The sequence below is a fragment of the Balaenoptera borealis genome (assembly GCF_965194805.1).
Source record: "Balaenoptera borealis genome assembly, chromosome: 4".
Taxonomy (NCBI): Eukaryota; Metazoa; Chordata; class Mammalia; order Artiodactyla; family Balaenopteridae; genus Balaenoptera; species Balaenoptera borealis.
The window spans coordinates 148,250,050-148,263,495 of record NC_138861.1 but is presented as its reverse complement, the minus strand read 5'-3'; the positions used below and the strand labels follow the sequence as shown (position 1 = coordinate 148,263,495).

General features: G+C 53.4%; 1 protein-coding gene across 7 annotated transcripts in view; it reads left to right on the top strand.

The window, feature by feature from the left end:
• RGS12 (regulator of G protein signaling 12) overlaps positions 1-13,446 on the top strand; it is a 122,732-nt gene that overhangs the window by 44,999 nt on the left and 64,287 nt on the right. For all 7 annotated transcript variants that reach the window (XR_014244427.1, XR_014244428.1, XM_082391240.1 and 4 more), the window contains exon 3: positions 3,017-3,133. Coding sequence is in view for 5 of the 7 variants with exons in the window: in XM_082391240.1 (XP_082247366.1) it covers positions 3,017-3,133 (117 nt within the window). In the remaining 2 variants the exon portion in view is untranslated. The remainder of the gene's footprint in view (positions 1-3,016; positions 3,134-13,446) is intronic.

Genomic DNA, 13,446 nt, shown 5'->3' with positions numbered 1-13,446 from the left:
TGTTTACACCCTTAAGTTAGGAGTTTCTGGTTCTGACTGTGGTGCAATGAGATCTGGGTCTGGGCCCTGCTGGCCGTGTGGGCCCGAGCAGACCCTTCACTGGCTGCCGGGTTCTCATCTGTAGGTTGAGGAGGCTGGACTGGCTGGTCCAGGTCACTGCTTGTGCTAAAATGAGACCTCTCCCTGGGCGGTGGGCAGGCGGGCAGGTGGCAGCGGCCCGGTTCTGCCCGCACTCCATCTGCTGGCTGTTTCTCCTCTCGAAGGCTTCCCTCAGGGGCCCTCCGCCCTCCTGTTCTGAGTTGACCGTCCAGAGCAGGGTTCAGGAGCGCGAAGGGCTCACGCTGAGGTCCATGCCGGCTGCTGGCCCTCGTACGGGGCGCTTGCGGGCAGAGAGGCGGAGCTGGGGCAGCCCTCAGCCCTCCCCTTCGCAAGCAGTTGAGATGAGTTGTTTGCGATTTAAGAAGTGGAGTTGACTTTGAAGAAAGCGGATTTGTAGCCATTTTTGCCTAATCACTACTGTTTAGCTCTGTCTGGGGAGAGTGAGTGATGTAGTGCCAGCAGGGGGCGCCAGATCAGCGGGGATTTTCCAGCAGTTTATTGATGTACAGCCGTCTTCATACACCAGGGTGGGGGGCAGGGACTCTCGCTGAGGAGCAGCCGGGTAAGAGCTGAAGCTTCTCCCTGTTGGTGAAGTGTCTCCACGGGGTCGATTCACACCTCTGTAGGCGTTATTCCTTCTCTGAAGTCCCAGTCCCGCAACGCGCCCGTGCGCGGCCACGTGCAGACGGCTGCTTTCCTTCCGGCCGCGTGGACCCCCCGGTCCCCAGTGACGGGCTCCCTGTTACTGGGCACCCAGGTCCCCACGCAATTTTGCTCTTGTGCGTTCTCTGAGCAAATGCCACCCGGCCAGGCAGGTGGTCCCAGGAGGGAGCACACGCAGAGCAGAGGCCCCTGCTGCTCCCGCGGCTTCCAGGCAGCTGGGGAGATGGTGCGGGGGGTGGGGCGAGGGTGCTGGGGACCTGTGGTTCCGGTTCCTGCTGAGAGTGGAAGCCTCGGGACCCCCGCCCCCCAGCAAGGGGCTGAAGGGGGCTCGCTCTTGAAGGGACGCCCCGTGCGGCGAGGAGGGGGCCTGGGGCGGGGGTGAGGGTCTGTAGAGAGATCGCTGGGTTCCAGGTACATTTTACACATAGACTCAGCTTTGGGCATATTTTTTGAAAAAGACATTTCTTAGACAAATCTTTCTCGAGAATATGTCAAATTTAGTAACTTGCCGAAAAGGCCCCGCAGTGAGCAGAGGGTGCTGCTCCCGGGGGTGGGGTGGGGGGCGGAGAAGGAGGGACTTGGACACAGAGGCGGGGAAGGGTGTGGGTCTTGACAAGGCCTGAGTGGGTTTATCGGTGGTCACAGAGCAGCCCTGTGGGGCAGGGCCTGGGCGCCTGTCCGCAGGAGCGGAAGCACAGCTGGAGCCACAGGCTCCCCCAGCTCAGGGCCGGGGTGGGCCTCTCGGAGGCCAGGCTCCGAGCCACACTCGCGCTGGAAACAGGCTTTTCCTCAGCTTTCGAGAGGCAGCGTGACGGGTCCCCCGGGCCCATTTGGGGACAGGCAGGTCTTCTGTGCAACTTGATTTCTCAGAGGCATCCCGGCCGAGCCCCAGCCCGGACGCAGCTTCACCTCTGCACGGCTCTGTGGCCATTGTCCCTTTCAGAGTGACGCTCTCGAGCCCGTGAGGGTCTGGCTGCGGCCGGGCACCCTCACTGCCTTCTTCCCTCCAGTGTCCCCCGCCTGCCCTTAGCCCCAGCTCCACGGCAGCCCCGTGGGGCGTCTGTGTTGCCCTCTGTGCTCCCAGCACCCTCTGTGTCACCCTTGTTTTCCCCCACCGGCCTGGGGACTGCGGGTGGGCAAGCCGGCGGCACAGCACCGCCTGGTGTGGACACGCGGAGACGGAGGATGCGCTTGCTGGGACAGTGTGCACACGGCTTCCCTCTTGGGCTCCCGCTGGGATGCTAGGGTTTGATGAGCACACGTGGTGACGCGGTACTACGTCCCGGGAGCCTTTTGCTGGTGGTGACGATGCATCTGAGATGGAGCCTTGGCTGTTCTCTGCGTCTTCTCTCCCTGAGTCAGCTCCTTTCTCCCTCTGTCTCCGCCGCTCTCTGTGTCTTCCTCCCTCCCTCTCTTTCCCTGTTAGTTCGTTCTGGATCTTTCTCTCCCTCCAGCTTGCTCTGAGGGGGGTGGTGTCTGCGAGGTTGGCCGTGCAGAAACTTAGCCCAGAGAGCTTTATAAGGGAGTGCTGCAAGGTTTTGTCTTTCTGCAAGATGCCCGGGTCCCGGCGCAGGTGGGGAGCAGAGAGAGCCTGAGGCCTCGCAGTCTTTAGAAACTCGTAGCTTCCCTTATGCCTGAAGCCGGTCACTTAGGATTTTGAGTACCCAGGAAGTCAGAGATTTTCAGCTGTGATGCTTTTTATTTTTAAAATGTGATGACATTTGCTGGAACCACATTTGGGGAGATGTCTGGCATAATGACAGTGAATTAATTCTGGTCATTTCCCAGAGAAAGAATAAGATGTTTTAATGGCTGGTTATTTCATGCACTTGGGTTGGTTTGGTCTTCAGACACCAGCTGAATGTCTAGAGATTCTTTAATTTCCTAAAATGCTTCTAAAATTATGTGAAAGCACGAGCTTGCTGAAAACCAGCCTTTATATTACTAATGATTTCCTCCGCCCACTTGTGCTTTCCTATACATGCGCACATGTTTTTCCGTTGCCCTTGGATGAGGAGTTTGAGGCTGGGATTGTCCTCTGGACACACAGTTGGAAGTGGCACAGCAAACGCTTGGGGGCCCTGGGATGACTCTTTTTTTCAACTTTGCGTTTTTGGTTGTGGTGACTCGTTCGTAATGTGAGGTTGACCTGGACGACCTTGAGGCCTCCTCTCCTCTGGTCTCTCCAGGCGGTGTGTCAGGCAGAACTAGTGTCTCCTCGCAAGAAGGTAACGACGTCTTTTTCTCGTTTTAGGGCTCAAAGTTTGGGCGGGGCATTGGACTCCTGCCACCGGCTCAGCGTACCTCCGCCCGGAGATCTTTCGGGAGGTCCAGGAGGCTGAGCCTCACCCGCTCCCTCGATGATCTTGAGGTAACTTCATTTCAGGGTTTCTTCTTTCATTCTCCAGGTTTTAAAAGATGATACAACTGCATCTCCTTTGAATCCCACCCATTTTCTACCGCCTCTCCCTCTCCTGTAAACTCAATCTTCAAGTGGGGCTTCTATGCACACCCGGCCCCTCCCCTGCCCCACCTGCTCCTGCCCCGTCCGGACCCTCTTCCTCTGCTCCTTGGTCTACAAAGCATCACGGTGTGTCCCGTCCTCTCTTACATGCCAGATGCCGTAATAGACACGAGAACCCTCTGGGGGCCTGTCATTGCCTGTTACCAAACCAAACTTGGGTCCGTTTGCGCAACACACAGAAAAGCTAATCTATTGACACTGGGTTGTGGGGAAGGAAAGTACAGGCACCAGACAAGGAGAACGGGTAGCTCATGCTCAAAAGACCCAAACTCCCCAATGGATTTCAGGGAAGGGCTTTTAAAGACAGTGTGAGGTAGGGGGTCATGGGGTATGTGATCAGCTTGTGCACAATTCTCTGGTTGGTTGGTGGTGAGGTAACTGGGTGGTGTTTCAGGAATCTCAACCATCAACCTTCCAGCCGGTTGGGGGGTCTACGTGCTGTTGGGCAGCCTGCATAACTTCTTCCACCTGGTGGGGGTTTTAGTATCTGCAAAACAGCTTAAGGACATGGCTCAGGATGTTATCTGGAGCCCTTGAGGAGGAACTGGAGGTCCTTGACACTGTTCAGAACTATTATGGTTTTGTCTTGCTTGACTGTTTTCTTTTGATTCTGCATTTTCTCACTTCTCTGGTTAAATTTGCTGTTTGGAATTTGGGGAGGGCCTAGGAGGCTAAAGCTTTTCTACAAACAAGAGGTGGGGGGAGGCACTGGGGGATGCGTCCCCAGGAGGCCCCCCAGGGTCCTGCTCCATTTCATACCCACTTTATTTTTTTTTATTATTAAAAAAAATTAATTAATTTATTTATTTTTGGCTGCATTAGGTCTTCATTGCTGCACGTGGGCTTTCTTTAGTTGCGGTGAGCGGGAGCTACTCTTCGTTGTGGTGCGTGGCCTTCTCATAGCGGTGGCTTCTCTTGTTGCGGAGCACGGGCTCTAGGTGCGTGGGCTTCAGTAGTTGTGGCATGCAGGCTCAGTAGCTGTAGCTCGCGGGCTCTAGAGCGCAGGCTCAGTAGTTGTGGCACACGGGCTTAGTTGCTCCATAGCATGTGGGATCTTCCCAGACCAGGGCTCGAACCCGTGTCCCCTGCATTGGCAGGCAGATTCTTAACCACTGCGCCACCAGGGAAGCCCCATACCCCCTTTAAATGTATGATATTGATCCACATGTATCGAGAGTATCCTCTTGTGTGGTCCTCTTCTTTGATCTGTAATCCTTAAAAAATTAATAGACTTTACTCTCAGAGCAGTTTGGGGTTTACAGAAAAGTTAAGCAGGAAGTACAGAGAGTTCCCATGTGTCGCTATGCTGGATACATGATTATTAGTTTAGGTTGCATAACGTGCATGGAGGCCACTCCTTGTGCTGTACATTCTAAAGGTTTGGACAGATGGATTGAGGTCACGCAGCCACCATCATAGTGTCACACAGAGCAGTCTCACTGCCCTAAAATCCTAGGTGCCCCGCCTGGTCATCCCTCCCTGCTCACCCTGGACCTTGGCAGCCGGGGTCCTTTCACTGGTTCATTTTGTGTGTTTTAAAACTTTACACAGATGTAATCGTACTGCATGTCTTATTCTGCCACTTTTATAATATTGTATTATGCTTTCAAGCTTTACCTTGTAGTTTTAGTTTATTTTACTTGTTATGTAGCATTCCATTATGAATATGTCACAAATTTTTATCCATTCTGCTATTGCCGGCCACGTGATAGAAGGTTGGGAACAGACCTCCCTGAGCGGAGCGGCAGCGGACAGTGTCATGCAGGTGCCCACGTGCACAGCCAGGGCTGTGAGAGCGTGTTCTGGGGAGTCAGTTGCTGTGACAGTCTCGGCCGAGCCTCACCCAGGCTCTGGTCGCCAGCAGGACCAGGGGCCTTGCTACCCTGCTCACCGACACTTGGTACTGTCAAACTGAAATTTTCCCTGTTTCAATAAAATGCCAACTCATTTTAATTTGCATTTCACTGATTGTGAGTGAGGCTGAGCATTCCATCACGGGCTCTTTGGCTGTTCAGGTTTTCTCTTTTTTGAATTAGTAGCCTATTCATGTCCTTCTTGTAGTTTTAAAATTTTTATTTTATTTTATTATTTTTAAAATAGATTTTGTAGTAGTTCTTTACATTTTGCGGATACAAATACTTTGTCAGATAAAGGTTTCGAAAATATGTTCTTTGTGGCTTTTTTCTGCCTTTGTCTAGGGTGTCAATAGATACATATTTTAATTGTAGTAAATTAGAACATAGAATTTACCATTTTTAAGTGTCCAGTTCGGGGCAATAAGTACATTCACATCATTTTGCAACCATCACCCGTCAACTCCGGAAGGCTCCTACCTCCTACAGCTGAATCTCGGTGCCCGTCACTCACTCACTCACTCCCCCTCCCCTCCCCCAGCCCCTGGCACCCACTGTCCTACTTTCTGCCTTCAGGAATTTGACTTTCGTGTCTGGCTTTTTTCACTTAGTAGAGTATCTTTGCGGTTCACCCATGTTGTAGCAGGTGTCAGAATTTTTTTCCTTTTTAAGGCTGAATAATATTCCACTGTATGGATGGACCACATTGTGTTTATCCATCTGTCTGACGATGGACACTTGGGTAGCTCCCACCTTTTGGCTAATGTGGCTAATGCTGCTGTGAGTACGAGTATGCAAATATCTGTTTGAGTTCACTAATGTTTTAAAAATTAACCATAATTTCTTACAAACTCAATAACAATTATCTGGAATAAATTGACTTTGGGATTTTTTTTTGCTTAAAACAGTGAGTTAATTGTGTTCTGATGCTAAGCTGGAATCTTTGGCTGTTAAGAGCTAGAAAGGGCCTCGAAATCACCTCATTATCCAGATGAGAAGGGGAACGGATTCCAGAGGGTTTTCAGAGAGTCCTGGGTGGGTTTTGGGGCAGCGGGGCACATGGTACTGGGAGGTGGGAGCGGGAGCAGCCGTGGGGCAGCCCTGGGGGGCCCTGAGGCTGGAACAGGCCCCTGCGCAGGGCCTCAGGGCTCTGGGGTTCCGAGAAGGGGGGTCCCCGCCAAGCCTGCATTCTCCCTTTGGGAGTTTGGCCAGGTGTTGTCTCTGCATCGTCCTGGGAGAAGGGTCTCTGCAGGGGCCTGAGCCCCGGGGGACCAGGAGCCAGCGCGTGTGGCTTGGTGGTGGCTCGAGGTCTGCTTCCGGACAAGCGCTCCAGGCCCTGCAGTCACCATTTACGTCTCGTCATGACAGACACCAGGGGTCTGCTGTTATCTGCGTGGCTGATTGAGGGCAGGCCGGACCTCCCCTGCCCTTTCCCTCTGAGTGTCCCCATTCCATAGATGAGAAGCCGCGTGCAGGCACAGTGTTCTTTAGACCACGGACTGCAGAGCATGCGATCTTTCTATCACCTGTGAACCTCTTTTGTCAAAATAGTACGTTAGAGACATGAGATTCAATCTTTGCTACCTTTTTGCCTGAAGATTTCAAGATGTAGAAGCACAGATAACTTTAACACTTGCCTTTGGGAAGCCTGTTGAACGCCCTGTCTGTCTGTTCTTCCCTGTGTCCCACACTCTTCGGCTAGGCGGCCTCTGGGCCATCCCTGTTCCTGGGCCTCACACCCTTGTTTGGCCTCCTCCTCAGAGACACCAGCTTTCACATCTTGCCTTTAATTGTCCCTGCCGGGGCCTCTGCATGCCGCTGCCACCAGCCCGACTCCTCTGCACGAGGCCAGCTCCGAGTCCAGTTCCTGGGCCCTCGGGACACCGTGTCTTAGGTTGGGCCTCCTGGAGCAGACTCAGACGGAGGGCCCTCTAAATGCTGGGCGAGGAGGAGGACCCAGGAAGGACCACACAGAACGGGGCGATAAAATGGTGAATGTATCAGTCAATCCAAATGAGTGGTGACTGTGTAAAACAAGAAGAATTGTGTTTTGTTTGGTTTGAAAGTACATGAAATGAAATTACAGCCCAGCAGGATGCGCACCGGCAGAGGGGAGTGGAGGTCAGGTGTTTCTGGGCGCTTATCTCCACTAGGAAGAGGATAAAGGTGTGATTAAAATTTGAGTTTTATAAGGTAAGGATGCATGTCGTAATCTCCAGGGTAGCCCAAGACAATAAAATAATAAGTACATTTTAAATTAATAGAAGGAAAAAAATGGAATAATAAAAAATATTGAATTTGAAAGAAGGTGAGACAGGAGGAAAGGAGAGACAAAGGGCGAAGAGCAGGAAGGACGAGTCGGCAGGCTCCGTGAGGGGGTTCAGTCCAACTGTGCTGGTAGTTACATCAACGGTAAAGGGGTCAAATATCCCAGTTAGAAAGGAGAGACTCAGGCAGCATTAAAAGTCTGGTTATGCTGTTTGCTAGGGACACGTCAAATGGAATGAATGGAAGAATGGAGGAGGAGACACTGTGCAGTACTAATCAGAAGGCTGGTAGCGGGGCCGCACTGATCTCAAAGCGGTCTCCCAGGCAGAGCGCCCCACAGATAGACAGGGAGCCTTCGTCATGGTGAGGCGACAGGGAGCTGCAGTTCTAAATTTTGTTTGCATTCAGTTACACAGTCTCAACATGTCTACAGCAAAAACTGACAGAAGTAGGAGCAGAATAGGACTAATCTGTACTCACAGTAGGAGATTTTTTAGCTCCTTGCTCAGTAACTGGCAGATTGAGCAGGAAAAGTTCAGTAAGAGGTAAAGGATCTGACCAGCCTGACCTGCTGAACTCACGTGTGCAGCACCCAGTAAATTCATCCTTCCCTCCCCGTGGAACATGCAGGAAAGCTGACCATGTGCTGGGCCGTAAAGCAAGTCTCAACAGATATGGATGTCTCTTCACCCAGAGTCTGTCCTTGGCCGCAGGCAGGTGTAGCAGAAACCAGTGGCAAAGAGAAGACACCGCACTCAGGTCCAGAGTGAGAGGCTGAGTGATCTAGAGTTCAAAGAAGAATCACTGTGGAAATTAGAATATATTTTAGATGATAAAGAAAATACATCTAAGCCTGTGGGATGTAGCTAAAACTGAGCTTAGAGGAATATTTGTAGCTTTACGAGCGGATGTTAGACATGAAGGAAAGTAGGAAGTCACCACAAGAGGTTAGAAAAAGAGCTGTAAAACAGACACAAAGGAAGTAGAAGCTGGACAATGATGAAGGTCAAAGCAGAAATTAATGAAACAGAAAACTATCAAAACAATCAGTAAAGCGGCGTTACTTCCTAACTCATTTTATGAGACCTCCAAAACCTTGGCACCAAAACCTGAGAGACACCTTAGAGGAAAGGAGGGTTATGGGGCAGCTCACTGGTGAGAGAGGTAGAAGGTCGTAAACTACATCATGTCTTCTGGATCCAGCTGTTCATGTTTGTTCTAAAGACAGCGTTTTTTTAACATTTGAAAATCAGTCAGTGTAATTCACCACATTAACAAAGTAGAAAAATCATATATCATCTTAACAGAAGCAGGAAAGACATTTGGTAAAATTCAATATCTGTTCATGGTTAAAAAAAAACCTTAACAAAATAGGGATTAAGGGGAACGTCCTTAACCTGATAAGGATATAAAAAAGCCTATAGCATGTGTCAGACTTAAGCTTTCCCTTTGAGATCGAGCGAGGAAAGATGTCTGCTGTTACCATTTCCATTTAAATGTTTACTGCAAGTCCTAGCCAGTGTACTAAGAAAGTAGAACAATGGAAGTTAAAAAACTTGCAAAGGAAAATGACAGTGTGATTATTCTCCCATGATGTGATCGTAACATGGAAAAATCCAAAAGAATCTATGGATTCTTAAGATTAATGAGTAAGTTTAGCAAGGTTGCTGGATATATGGTCACTATACAAAAATCAGTTGTGGACACAGTTTGAAAATGACATGTAGATTCAATGTAATTTTAACCAAAATCCCAACTGCTGTTTTGTGGAACTTAAGATGATTCTAAAAATTTTGTGGAAATGCAAAGGGCCAAGTGTAGCCAAGATATTCTTGAAGAAGAATAAGGTAGGAAGACTTCCTCTATGAGCTGCCGAAACTTATTATAAAGTTAGAGAAATGTGAAACTGTGGAAGTGGCGGCACACAGATAGATGGATAGACAGATAGACGGTGGAGTAGGAGAGAGAGCAAGAAACAGACCCAGCACCTGTGGACGTCGGGCCGTGTGTGCAGAGCAGGGGTGAGTGTGGTCTTTTCAGTGGTGCTGGGCTAAGTAGGGGTCTACACGGAAAAAAAGAGTGCAAGAGAACCTGATTCTCCCTTACGCTGTGCAAGCACAGTTAATCCAGCTGTGTCGCAGATCTCCCTGGGAAGGGCAAAACGCGAGTTAGTAGGGGATAAAGTAGACGCACATGTCCGTGGTGGTGGGGAGGGAAAGACTTTTTAAGCTGAACACAAAAAGCACAAACCATAAAGACCAAGGCTGACTCTGACTCAGCGAATGCTTGGAATCTACGTTCACACGAGTGCACCTTCCCTCGAGGGCAAGGACGGGGGGGACACGAGTGCGGCGACCCACGGAGGCTCCTTACAACACCTACCAAAGCAAAGCGGGCAAGAGATTCAAACAGGCCTCTGATGAGAGATGATCCACAGTGGCAAATGCAGCCCTGGAGAGGCTTCCAACCACATTAGTTACCAGGGGGGCAAATTGCAGCCAGTGAGGTCCACATCCCAGGAGGTCTGGTGGAAAAGACCGGCGGACGGCGTGAATGTTGGTGCAGACGTGAAGCAGCCGGACTCTTGCCAAGCACGGGGGAGTGTTCGCCGTTACTAGGGACACTGAAGACACAGGTGTCCCGAGACTCAGCATCCCTCGTGTCTGAGACGGCGTCGTGTGGACCAGGAGACAGGCAGCAATTCAAGGCAGCGTGTCGTGAGGCTCCCAAACGAGGCCACCTCTCCTACCACAGTGTGATTGGCTCGTGCTGGAATGCCCCGCGGCTGCCTCGTGGTGTGCAGGTGTCACGGGAGCAGTTGGACACCAGAGAACGCGTCTGCACAGTTCCATCTGTGTGGCTGTGGCTCGTGGTGGTGTGTCCAGTGCAGAACCGTGGAGAGAAGCGGGGACATGGCTACGCTTTCCCTGTGACTTGGTGGGGCTGCGTCGCGGGGGGCGAAGGGGGAGGGAGGGGAGGGGAGCTGGTGACAGGTGGGGGGAGGCGGGGTGCGTGGGGGGCGTCCTCCCTGGAGGGCTCTCGAGACGGGAGGTGTGGGAGCGTCGGGTGGGTTTCTGTGAGTTTTGGTCGTGATCACGCGGATGGTCACCAAGGAGGGCGGAACCCGAGAGGCGGGGCAGGAAGAGTGCAGTCTGCACTTCAGGCCCGCCTCTGCCTGCCGCGTGTAGAGCCAGTCTCAGAAAGAGGGCCTTGCGTTTGTGGGACATCTTCAAGGCGCCCAGGGCCTCGAAGGGGGGCCCGGGTGCAGGGGTCCCAAGCTGAGCAGTGCAGGCCTAAAAGGGAACAGTGCCCCAGCCCAGTTTCCGGGAGCTGTCCCTCCCCGTCACCCACTGGAGGCCGTTGACCCGTGTTGTGCGTGGAGCTGGCTGAGCCACTGCTGACCGTCGGCAGGGGTTTGTCCGCGCCTGCTCCCTCCGTCAGCCTGTGCTGGCTGCTCTCACCGGAGCGGGCCCAGGGGTTGTTGGCAGGACTGGCAGTGCCTGGCCTGGACAGCAGGGGGCGCTGAGGCCATGCGGTTCCCTCCCTGGCCACTTGTCCAGACTTCTCTGCTCTGGAGGGAGGGGGGCTTTGGGGGGTGGGGGCTTCGCCTGGTCCCTCTGATGCCGAGGCTGAGGGCGAGTGAGCTGCTTTACACCAGCTCCCTGAGCTATGCTGGGCTGGCCCCTGAGACTGACCCCCTACAGCAAAGGCAGCAGGACCCCGAGCTGGGCCTCAGACCTCAGACTGAGAGCCCAGTTGCCGGCTGTGGCCACTTGTCTGATTTGGTTCACTCCTTCCCACCTCTGGCTCACCTCTGGGACACTCTGGGCGATTTACAGAAGTCCCATTATCCAGGGTGAAATCTACTCAGACATTTCAAAACAAGCTCTTTTTACCCATTTCTTTCTTTTGCTGTTTTGCTATTTCTAGGGGAATTTAACTTTGAAGTTTTTGCTTATTTTTTTTTTTTTAATTTTATTTAGTTTTTTTTTTTTTGGCTGCACTGTGCAGTGTGTGGGATCTTAGTTCCCCAACCAGGGATTGAACCTGCACCCCCTGCATTGGAAGCGTGGAGTCTTAACCACTGGGCCGCCAGTGAAGTCCCGGTTTTTGCTTATTTTGGTTTGTCATATGCTAGTCTACTCTTTAAACTATTTACATAGGAAATTATCTTAATTCTCTTTAAGATCCTATTAACTCAGGAGCATATACTAGGTTTTCTCAGTACCTTGAGTGTCTCCTCATTCAGTGACTGTTTTTTGAATGCCTACTGTGTGCCGACGTAATTCTGGCTCTGTGGACAGCACTGGACAAAACTGACACCAACCCCTGCCCTGGAGGAGCTGACCTCCCAGCAGGGATGGATGGACGTGAGGGGCAGGAGGTGGGGCACAGGTGCTGCAGATGGGCAGGGCAGCTTCAGGGTTTAGAAAGGGTCCCTCTGGCTGCTAAGCCAAGAGTGAACAGTAGGGGTGTTGGGGCGGGAAGGGGGACAGTTAGGATTACCCTTTGGGCCACGTGGTGGTCCAGGTGAGGGGAGGGGTTGGGGAGTGGGGGGCTTGGGCCAGGTAGATGACGAACGGTCAGACTTCTCACCTCGGATCAGGGATGGAGGGCAGCGCTGTGGGGAGACTCGAGGGCCCCCGCCCACAGGGGTCACAGCCGAGGTCCTGAGGCGGCCGTGGGAGGCCTGGGGTGAGGAGCTGGGAGGGCAGGTGAGGCCGCGTTTCCTGAGCATCTCCCCACGGCAGTCACCATGGTCACTGTGGACCCTCCTCTGGTTGTGCCTTTTACCCACTTAGCCTCGGGAAGTCTGGGCATCCCTGAGCGGGGGTGCTCTGGCCCTCGCCGGCCTCCTCGCCCTCGTGAAGGGGCGAGGGGCCGGGCAGGCTGACGCAAGCCTGTCTCTGAGCTTGTCTGCGCTCATGTCCCTTGGTTACTTTGAACCTTGAGTAAAGCGTGGGTCTGTCCACTCCAGGCCCGACTGTGCCCAGGGCTGGGCGGAAGCCTCGGGAAGCCCTGGTGGGTCCAGGGTGTTAAGGAGAATGTGCCCCCCCTCCCAGGACTGGCGTGGGCCGGGGGATGGTGACTGGTGAGAGGCTCCTGGGGAGACAGGTGACTCTGCAAGGAACCCAGAACGAAGAAGGAGCTCTTTGGCCCTGAGACCCCACCTGCGGCCCCCAGCCCTGGGATGCAGCTCGCCAGGGTCCCCACTCTGCCTGGTTCCCCAGTTCCCGCTGGACGCCCTCCCTCCCTCCCTCTCATCTGCCCGTTCTGGCCGGAGCCCTCCCCAGCATACTCCCCGAGCTGCCCTGACCCCGCTCCATGCACCCCACAGGCACTCTCGTGCCACGTTAGCTCAGGACGGACCCCCGGGCAGGCGCGGCCCCAGGGAATAGAGGCCTCTGGGTTCCTCCAGCTGCGGGACTCTCCCGCGGGTGCTGTCGTCGGGCTTCTGGGCCGGGGTGCCCCCAACACCCCCCTGCTTTCCGGCCGTTTGCTCTCTTGTGGAGGTGCCAACAGCGTGGCTGGCCTCAGCTCACAGAGGGGGCCGTCCTGTCAAGGCCGAGCTGGGCAGCTCCACGCTGTCCGCTGCCACCAGCCTTTTCTTCTCCTGCCCGAACCAGCACTTGCTGGGTTTGTCAGGGGCTGTGCTGGGCTTTGTGGCCCCGGGTCTGAGGCCGCCGCCCCCTGGCCCCGGGTCAACACTCCCACCAGAGTAAGGAGGATGCAATGGTGGGTGTGGCTGGTGCTCAGAACGTCCTGGTCACTTGTTCCAGGAGCTCCGGGAACCTCTCTTTCCCCAGGAAGTGAGCCGGGCTCTGGGCTGCCCAGGACACCATCTAGTACCGGGGAGTCTGTGGCCAGATTCTCGCCCCACCCCTTCCTCTCCTTGCCTTACGGACAGCAAAGGAGGAGACAGAGAAAGCCTGAAGGGACAGAAGAACCCAGAGGGGACAGCTGCACGTGGACCCTGATGGTCCTGGGCTGCTTTTTGGGCTGAATGTGATAAAACACGCAAAGTGAAATTGTTCTGCT